The sequence below is a fragment of the Triticum aestivum genome, chromosome 4B, assembly GCF_018294505.1.
Source record: "Triticum aestivum cultivar Chinese Spring chromosome 4B, IWGSC CS RefSeq v2.1, whole genome shotgun sequence".
NCBI classification, from domain to species: domain Eukaryota; kingdom Viridiplantae; phylum Streptophyta; class Magnoliopsida; order Poales; family Poaceae; genus Triticum; species Triticum aestivum.
In genome coordinates, this window is record NC_057804.1 from 516368940 (window position 1) to 516379312 (window position 10373).

Sequence of the window (10373 nt, forward strand, 5' to 3'; positions counted from 1 at the left end):
ATTGGGGAAGGATGTCGTCCAGTTGAGCGAGGTAAAGAACCAGTCTAGTTGTTCCAGCAGGGGGTTGATCTGCATGTTCGACCAGGTGTAAGCCCTACCTTTAATAGGAAGTTCAGTTAAGTCTTGCTCACGGATGAAGTTGTTGAAAGTAAACATATCCTGGGCGTTTCCCCCTGGTAGGTTTCGATTGTCAGGCGATCGAATGAAATTGAAATCTCCAAGCAGTAGCCAATCTTCAGTCGGCGGGATTGTCAAGTCAAACAACCATTTAGTGTAAGTATTACGCTGCTCCCCTTGACACGGGCCGTAGATGTTAACCAACGTCCAAGTATGCGCATTTTGAGTGGAAGTGAAGGTGACGCCTAACGCAAATTGTTCCTCAAAGGCGATCGTACCAGAGAAGAGAGCACTATTCCAGATCGTAACAATTCCCCCCGACGCTCCGACAAACGGGATATACGCAAATTTATCAAAGCGTTTCGGACAAATCAACTTGAGAGTGCTAGCATCAAACGTCTGCATTTTAGTCTCTTGAAGACAGATAATCGCACATCCACTAGACTGGATCGCATTAGATAAGGCTAAGCGCTTTTTGTCCGCATTAAGACCACGAATATTCCAACAAAGTACGTTCCACGACTGCAAAAGAGCCATTAAGCGAAGAAATAAAGCGAGGAATCAAGCTGAGGTTGATGAAGAGGTCCCCGCCGGGTCTTCAGTGAAAGCAGCAACCGTGAGCTCCTCCTCCGGGATAGCACATAGATTTGTGCCAATGGCTTGCATTGTGGCAATGTCAGTTGGAGGAGGGAGATCTTCAGGAGCCATCTGATTTGAAGCAGCAGTTGCAGGACCAGCAGAGACGGCTGTAGGAACAGTGCGCGGTTTTACCTTGGATTTAGAGACCTTGGCTTCAGACAGAGAGGTGGTGCGAAATCCATCATATTTGTTAGTACGAGTGCTGCGACGGAGAGTGGAAGTGTCAATGGGGACTGGCGCCTTTCCTTTGCGTTTATGAGCTGAAGAACCCACTGCACTGATTGTAGTTTCAGAAATGGCACCTGTCGCAATCTGAAGCAGGCCAGTCTGAGTTTCAGAGTGATGTGCAGCCAAGTCCATGAGGTGTGAATCAGTCTCCGAATCAGAACTGAAATTGTTGGTTTGTACCACCACAGTGGCAGAATCCTCAGTTTCAGTCAGCAGCACATGAGAAGCTTCCATGGAGCCCTGTGGCTCCAGCCTGGACTGATCAACAAGTGGTGCCTGGCTGTCAGAAAGTTCCTCAATGAGCACTGATGCAGTAGTTGCCGGAGCAAGCAGAGTATTTTGTGAGAATTGAATGCCAGTAGGGCCAGCAGTGACCTGAACTTCAAAGTGCATAACCTCGTGTCTGAATCCAAAACCAGCAGCCCATGGTCCCCTTGTAGCAAGTATAGGCCGGATGGCATTGAAAAGTGCAGTATTGAGTTGCTGTCGGGGAACAGGGTTGGCCAAAAGGATTTCCATGAGGGAATCGCCCTGAGCAGATAGACCAAAGCGCATACCTTGGTCATGAATGTCGACAGAGATGGTAACCACGTCAGCAGCAACAGATGGAGCCGCCAGAGCAGCAGAAAAGGCTCCTGGAGAAGTCACTGGCATAACAAGCAAGTCGGAGACAGTGGCATCAGAGTCTTCCGAGGATGTATATTCAGAAGATTCAGTAATCGCCTCATGCCATGCTTGCATAGGATTGTCAGTGACATTATTGTCAGGAACCACTCCATGCATAACAGTCAAACCCTGAGAGGCCAGCCAGGCTTGGAAGTTCATTAGGTGGGGTGGCATAGGAGGAGCTGGAGGTTCAGGCCAGGGAGCCCACCCTTGGTTGGGAGCTTCTGCATTGTTGTGATGCACAGGGTGATTGGGGGCAGCATTCTGTACCAGCCAGTTGTGAACTTGCTGCTGGTAAAGTTGTTCAGCAGTGAGTTCAGGCCCGAACTGAGGATGTGGATTGCCATCTGCGGGAGGAGGTTCTTCATTTGGAGGCAGCACATCAGGCAGCAACCCATTCCAGTCACTGCTTCTCAAAATAGTAACCTGGACCGTCCAGCAGTCTCGTGCACCTCCCAACTGCCAAACAATAAAACTCTTGGGCACGAGATTCAGACGGATAACGCGAGCTTTGATGAGCATGTACCGTCTATCCTGGCGAGGATTGTACCAATTGACAAGAGATCCATAACCCCCTAAAGCCTTGGTGATGTAGTAGTCTGTTTGGTAATCGTAAGGAAATCCAAAAAACATCAACCAAATCTCTGGGCCAAATGAGGTAGTGCGTCTGTTAAGAGCTTCATTATGCGGCACAAAGGTGATAAGCAAATCCTCCTCCTCAAGCTCTAGCGGGGTATTGACAGCCGTATCTCTCAAGAAAGAACTTGCAAAACCAAAGATTCCAATACCCAGAGGATGATCACTACATTCAGTGGTAAAAAGATGCGCTTCATGCAGCAAACCTTCAATCGCCGTTCGAACGGCAGCCCGGCGATGCAGAGGAACATATGCGCTTGCTTCCGCAATCGCCAAGAAGTCGTGGTGAGTTACCTGCCTGTGGTGTAGTGGGATTGCTATCCTGGAGAAGTATCACCGTTTCAAAAGCACCAACCAAAGCTTTTACCTTGCTTTTCCTAGACTCCACAAGCTTGCTTGCAGTTTCTTCTATTACATTGTTGAACAGTCCCTGCGCATCCTTCTTGTCTTGTGTATCTTGATGCCTCAGTTTCACTGAAGGAGATTCCAAGTCAGGCTCAGTAGGAACACCATTATTTCTGGTATTCCTCTTATAAATCCTTCTCACTAGCTGACCTTCACCATTTGCAACTTCATTGGCAGCTCTTCTTCTAAATACGAGTCTTCTCGGGCCATTACTGTCTGGTGTGAGTTCTACAATTTTACCCCTTTTAAACTTCAATTTGTAAGGTGTGGTACTAGCATCATCTGGGTGAAGTGATGAGATCCTTTGCAGCCTTTGGCCTTTAGCCTTTGAAGATTCATCATTTGGGTTGATTGCTTCTCCTTCATCTTCTGCATCAAAGTCATCTAATTCAATTAACTCATAATCATATTCTTCATAATTCTCATCATCTGATAGTTCTTCCACTAACTGTTGAGCAACAATCATTGATTTCAGTTCATCCTGTTCAGAGGTGTCATTGTTATGGACACTTGCTAACTCATCGGTTTGTAGATTAGAATCAATTGGCACAGGCTCTGATTGCTCCAGAAGTTCACCATCGGATGAAGTTTCTAAAATTGATTGGCAATGAGATGTACTATTAATATTCCCAACATCGTCAATTTCAGCAGCCTCGACATTTTCAGCTACATTTCCTGTAGTGCAATCGAGGCAATACTCAGGATCCTCAGCATGTTTTTCATCAACTGCCCACAGTTCTGGAGGTCCTTGAAGGTCTTCATGAGCACCCATGTCCTCCTTATTTTCAGTGATTACAGACTCCACACTAGCACTGACTTTCACTCGATCAGCTTCCATTCCCGAGCTACTTTCAGTTAATGCAGAATCATATACATCTGCATTTTGCACAGCTGTTAATTGTTTGGGTAGCTGGCAGAGAGCTGCATCATCTGTTCGGATGTCTTCATCCGTTGAAGCTCGACCATTAGTGGAATTTTTCTCTGGTTGCATATGCTCTAGATCCGGTTTACTGAGCATAGTCTTGAGTTCTTGATTATCAAATGATAGCTGCAATTCAGCAGCAACGGGGAGTTCAGAGACCAATGGTTCACTCACTTCATTACTTTCCACCACACCATCCTCTAAACTGAATCTACTTGTTTCTTTTGGTGCTGGTTGAGATTCTTCTACATATTCTGTGGCATGTGAAGACATTTCTGCTAGCGCTGACTCCACAAGATGGCCTGTAATAGATGAACCTTGCACATCATCTTCATCTGTTTCAACAGAAGCAGTCAACTCAGACTGGACAGAAGACGATATTTCAGACATATCCAAGCCATCCTCTGAACCGATTCTGCTTTCTTCTTTTGGTGCTGTTTCAGATATGTCTCCATATTCTGTGGCATCTGGAAACAGCTCCACTACTGTTGACTCCACATCACCTTCTTGTAATTCAACAGATGCAATAAACTCATCTTCAATGGAGAATGGTGTTCTGGGCACATCTGAGCGTTCCTTGCAATTGATACTTGCATTGCTGGACCTCATAGTTTTACCAGTATTGCTTGTACGCTTGCCAGTAATAATTGCTGGTGAAGAAGGAACCTTTCCTTTCAGAGTACTTTTATCTCTTGAAGATACAAGATTATTAGAAGCCTGAGATGACACAGGAACTTTCTTAATCAAGTTCAGTTTAGTAGGAAGTGAAGCTGGTTTCTTAACTAACGGTTGCTTGAGAGTAGTGGCCTTCTCCACAGTTCTAGCTTTTTCCTGCAGTGTCTTCTCTGGCAACTTTGAACCCTTGACTGGCATTGCTGCTTTTTTATCAAAATTGGGTACTCCACTGGAATACCTTGGATTAGCCAAAGTCCTCTGGGTAACCATTGGATGTTTCTTTCTGCCATCAGAGTTCACGTTTTTATGATCTGCTGATGAAGCGATGCGTGGAACCAAGTGTTCTGATGATGCAGCGCCTCTTAAATTTTCTGATTTTATCTTGTTAACAACACGATCAGCTTCACCCAGTGATATACTCGACTTGACTAGTGAAATATTTCTTCTGTTCCTGACATCCTTGGGTGCATCTAAGATAACTGACCCATGCAGTGTCAAATTATTTGAATGAGTTGGAAGTTTCTTTCTTCTCCCCCCTGAAAGCAGAAGCTTTTCTTCAGAAGGATTCCTGTGTCCATGCTTGCATAAATCATGACATGAGCCTGTAGAAGGTCTTAGATAGCGTGATACCGTCTTCTCATTCTTTTTCGAATCTGAAGCTGAAGCTGAACTCGTAGGAGTGGTGGTACCAAATGAATTTCTTCTTTCCAAAACTTTGGACATTTAGGCCTTCCAGTAGCTGAGATAATGCTTGTCTCAGCTGAGTGTTATTCCTTTTGAATTGGAGAATATCTAAAATGCTGTAACAAAGAGCATGTGTTATTAATCAGAACTTGCATAACCACAGAAAAAAAGGTAATTTTAAACAAAAATAGTTAGCATCACAGAACTGTACCGGTTTCAATCACTTAAATAACCACACAAATTTGAGATACCTGACCTGAATCTTATCTGTGAACACTGCACGCTCTAGAGTAAGGCAGTATGCATCATCTTAAATTACAGTTATGGTCACCTGAATAGCATGTGTGCGATTTGATCCCAACTGCTTACTGGCAGGGAACTTTTTTGCATGCAAAAAACATGTTGCACCTCATCCTAGTTATTAACTTTCAAAAGAATTTATAGTGTGACAATTGATATGCTGCTGCTGTTGTTGGGGGCAAACAGTATCATAACAAGGCAAATGGAAATTCTTCCTACAAGGTTGAAGTGCTTGAAGCCAAACTGAAAGATTAAAGAAAAAAAGTCTTAAGCACAACCTAGATAAAACGCCGTCACATGAGTAGCATACCTCCCAAAAGAAGATATCGAGAAGTTCGATGTTCACACCTCTGACAACAATTATTGAAGAGTGTATCCAAATCTGATTCCCGAGAAAAATAATAGGCCTGAAAGTGCAAGGGGATAAGGTCATTTTGGCATCAATAATGTCAATATCCACTATTCACATATTAATTGAGGATAAAGAACAATAAAGTGCCCATCCTCGCAACTAGCTTGCACTATCATTTATTTCTTCACCAACTGTTATTGTACCTGCTGCACTACTGATTTTTTTTTTATAAAAATTGAAAGAAAAAAGGACGATCATAAAGATATTGACAAGCTCTTCACGACTGAAATGATGGAAATGGAACAGACAAGTGGATGACATAACACCTATTTCTTTGATATAACAGAAGGGAAATCAAGACTTCACGAGTTCAACCGTCCATGTCTAGCACTAGCACAAAAGAGTTGATCCAACTACCCCTGTCTTACCTGATATTGAATAAATCCAAAAATACTAATGACAGTACAGTATACAAGAGCAGAAGTGAAAACCAAAAAGTCCATACGCAATGGTTATATAAATCTTGCTGTATCTTATTCTTAAGCTACCCTCCAAGACCCCTCCCTATGTTTCCAAGGAAATAAAATCCTCCAGGATCCCACTTCCCATCAAACGTTCAGCACCCAATTAATGATCATTAACAGCAACAGGACCAGCTTTTTTCTAGCCAAGCTGTCATAGATCCAACAGTTCCACCCCACAGTTTTCCAGCTAGGAACTGCGAGGACAAAAAAGCACAAGCTGCCAACCAAAACCCCTACGGAGACAGGAGAAACCTACGCTGGTCAAGCTCAAAGGTGGCTGACAGTCTGACACCTTTTCGACGGAATGCTCTAATCTTGCAGTTGACAGTGAGATTATTGAGTTACTAATCAGACCATTGGAGCAGAACATTTCACGCGAAATTTAGGAACACGCAACACAGGCAACTTGATTGGGAACTTTGGGCAGAATAAATGTAACCAGCGAATTTTAACAGGCTATTTTTATTCTCTGTGCTGGAAGAAAACACAGCTTTTGCAGGTTCCCAATGTAATCATTGGGGGAAGAGCTGAAACGGGGACAGAAAGATCAACAGACCGGTCAATGCAGCGATTGCACGTCGAAATTCCATAGTTTTCTGCATCGTATTCTCTCGCATGCAAAAATCTCGCCTTCCGCAGTAGGCAGTAGTAGTACACACTTTACCTCGACCGAGTACCTAAACCAACCCCGACGCATCGCTGAATCCAAAGAAACGCTCCCGGCGGGTGAATCGCGCAAATCAAAACCCCACCCAACGAAAGCAAGGATCCGCACCGAGAAAATCGTGGCGGCAAGATCATCCATACCTTGGGCTTCGGGAGACAGAGGCCCCGATCGGAGCCTCCCTCCCCGCTGCGAGCGCGAAGGCGACCGAAGCGGGAGCGGCAGCGGGGGAGGAAGGAGGAGGAGGTGGCGGTGGTGGCGACGCAGGCAGCTGGGCTGGGGCTGGGCAGGCGGGCTCCCCCTTCTCCTTCTCGAGGAAGGAAGTCGTGCGCGCAACAACCAAAAGAGAGAGAGAGAGAGGGAGGGAGGAGAAATGCGTAAACCGTCTGTTTCACTACTGCACGTAGCGTATCGTCTTCGCGGCGTTTTCCGCAACGCCTGTGCTGTTTTGCTGCCTGCCTTCCCCGCAGATCTGGTGCGGGGCCCGGTTACAAGCAGTGTGACAGAAGGTTTTTAGCAAAGACTAGTCAATGTGGACGTTAATTTGGAAGTATATTAAATGCATGCGGATATTAAGTAGGATATTATTTGTGTGTTATTACGTGATTAGCATGCGGATATTAAGTAGGATATTATTTGTGTGTTATTACGTGATTAGCACTATATTGGCATGAAATTAACTGCATGCTAAACGTGTTGAGCGCTCGACATTGAAGCAGTGTAGGTTGTTGGATTGACATGATTTAATGGCCAAATTAATTCGATCTGCCCCTTTGGGTCTTTTTATATTGGTGTAGATATAGATACCGGATATCGTCGGGGCCAAAAACGTTGTACAACCAAACCCTTCAAAATCACTTCATATGTCCAGCCTGTCTCGCACATCTCAAACCCAGCCCATCACATACGGGACGGATATCGGTACGCCCGTACGTGCTCGTGCTCGTACCCGTTCGTCACCAAAAGTGCAAACCTCTAGCCCCCCCTCTCGTTTCCTACAGTCTGCGTCGCCACAGCTTCCCTATCCTCGTCCCCTTCCGCTTCGACCCCACCGGCCTCCCTTGTCCGTCAAAAGGTTACGTATTACAAACTGCTGAAGTCGGAGCACCAGGTAGAGATAGTAGCCGAGATGCGCATCACCGGTGCACGTCGCGCCACTCACATTGCGGAGGAGGAGGATGTAACTGGCGGAGGAGAAAGCCGTCATGTAGGAGGAGGCGGACATGGAGCAGGTGGAGGAAAAGTTCCACCTCGCCCAAGCCGGGAGGCGCATTCAGAGGCCGAGCACGCGGTTGCTACCACCTTCGCGACACTTGTCGCCGATCTCGTCCTTGTGGCCGAAAACCAGGCCATCCTAGAGTTGCTCCAGTCCGAGTGGGAGATGGCGTCGAACCACTCACATCCGCAATGTGAGGCGGGAGCAACTGTTCGTGGAGGAGGAGTGATACGTCTTCAACGTATCTACTTTCCCAAACACTTTTGCCCTTGTTTTGGACTCTAACTTGCATGATTTGAATGAAATTAACCCGGACTGACACTGTTTTCAGCAGAACTGCCATGCTGTTGTTTATTGTGCATAAAACAAAAGTTCTCGGAATGACCTGAAAATCCACGGAGATAACTTTTGAAAAATATAAAAAATACTGGCGAAAGAATCAAGGCCAGGGGCCCACACCCTATCCACGATGGTGGGGGGCGCGCCCTCCCCCCTGGGCGCGGCCCCTGTCTCGTGGGCCACCTGATGCTCCACCGACCTCAACTCCAACTCCATATATTCCGTTTCGTGGAGAGAAAGTTTCATCGCGTTTTACGATACGGAGCCGCCGCCAAGCCCTAATCTCTCTCGGGAGGGCTGATCTGAAGTCCGTTCGGGGCTCCGAAGAGGGGGATTCATCGCTGTGGTCATCATCAACCATCCTCCATCACCAATTTCATGATGCTCACCGCCGTGCGTGAGTAATTCCATCGTAGGCTTGCTGGACAGTGATGGGTTGGATGAGATTTACCATGTAATCAAGTTAGTTTTGTTAGGGTTTGATCCCTAGTATCCACTATGTTCTGAGATTGATGTTGCTATGACTTTGCTATGCTTAATGTTTGTCACTAGGGCCCGAGTGCCATGATTTCAGATCTGAACCTATTATGTTTTCATGAATATATGTGAGTTCTTGATCCTATCTTACAAGTCTATAGTCACCTATTATGTGTTATGATCCGACAACCCCAAATTGACAATAATCGGGATACTTCTCGGTGATGACCGTAGTTTGAGGAGTTCATGTATTCACTATGTATTAATGCTTTGGTCCGGTTCTCTATTAAAAAGAGTCCTTAATATCCCTTAGTTTCCACTAGGAACCCACTACCACGGGAGGGTAGGACAAAAGATATCATGCAAGTTCTTTTCCATAAGCACGTATGACTATATTCGGAATACATGCCTAATTACATTGATGAATTGGAGCTAGTTCTGTGTCACCCTATGTTATAGCTATTACATGAGGAATCGCATCCGACAAAATTATCCATCGCTGATCCAATGCCTACGAGCTTTTCACGTATTGTGCTTTGCTTATTTACTTTTCCGTCGCTACTGTTACAATTACTACAAAACTGCTATCTTTACTTTTGCCATTGTTACCATTACTATCATATTACTTTGCTACTGAATACTTTGCTGCAGATACTAAGTTATCCAGGTGTGGTTGAATTGACAACTCAACTTTTAATACTTAAGAATATTCTTTGGCTCCCCTTGTGTCGAATCAATAAATTTGGGTTGAATACTCTACCCTCGAAAGCTGTTGCGATCCCCTACACTTGTGGATTATCAAGACTATTTTCTGGTGCCGTTGCCGGGGAGCATACCTCTATTCTTTGAGTCACTTGGGATTTATATCTGTTCATCACTGTGAGGAACTTGAAAGACGAAAGAACTAATATTTTTCCCTCAACTACGAGGGGAGGTAAGGAACTGCCATCTAGCTCTGCACTAGATTCTCCTTCTGTTTTGAGTAAGCTTGCGACACCTAAACCTGCTACTGCTATGAATTCTGATATGTCGCATGTTATTGATGATGCCACTTCTGCTATACATGATACTTATGATGAAACTATTTCTGTGCATGATACTACTTTGCCATTAGGTGAATTTCTTGATGACCAACTTGCTAGGGTTAGAGAGAATGAAATTATTGAAGATGCTATTATTGATGATAGTGATGATGAAAGTTCTCCCCCTGATTATGTTATGGATGAGGAAGCTGCTAGAGCTATCTTTGCTTGCAAATATAGATATGATCTTAAGAAGTTATTAGCTAAATGGAAGCAGCAATCTCTTAATGCTAAAATGAAACCTGACCCCGCTTTTGCTACTTCACCTATCTGTGTTACTGATAAGGATTATGAATTCTCTGTTGATCCTAAAATAATTACTTTGGTTGAATCTGATCCTTTTTATGGCTATGAATCTGAAACTGTTGTGGCACATCTTACCAAGTTCAATGATATAGCCACCCTGTTTACTAATGATGAGAAATCTCGCTATTATTATATCCTTAA

At 44.7% G+C, this 10373-nt stretch overlaps 1 protein-coding gene across 1 annotated transcript; it reads right to left on the bottom strand.

Annotated features, from left to right (window-relative positions):
- Positions 1–465: 465 nt before the first annotated feature.
- LOC123093010 (uncharacterized) lies at positions 466–7219 on the bottom strand. The gene is made up of 3 exons (XM_044514885.1): positions 6956–7219; positions 5583–5679; positions 466–5088 (listed from the first exon to the last, which is right to left on the bottom strand). Exon 3 carries the CDS (start codon positions 5009–5011, stop codon positions 2495–2497), a length of 2517 nt encoding a protein of 838 aa, XP_044370820.1. The 5' UTR covers positions 5012–5088; positions 5583–5679; positions 6956–7219; the 3' UTR covers positions 466–2494.
- Positions 7220–10373: the final 3154 nt, after the last annotated feature.

Coding starts and splice junctions, on each gene's coding strand:
- LOC123093010 (XM_044514885.1), bottom strand. CDS start 5,011: ATGTCCAAAGTTTTGGAAAGAAGAAATTCATTTGGTACCACCACTCCT.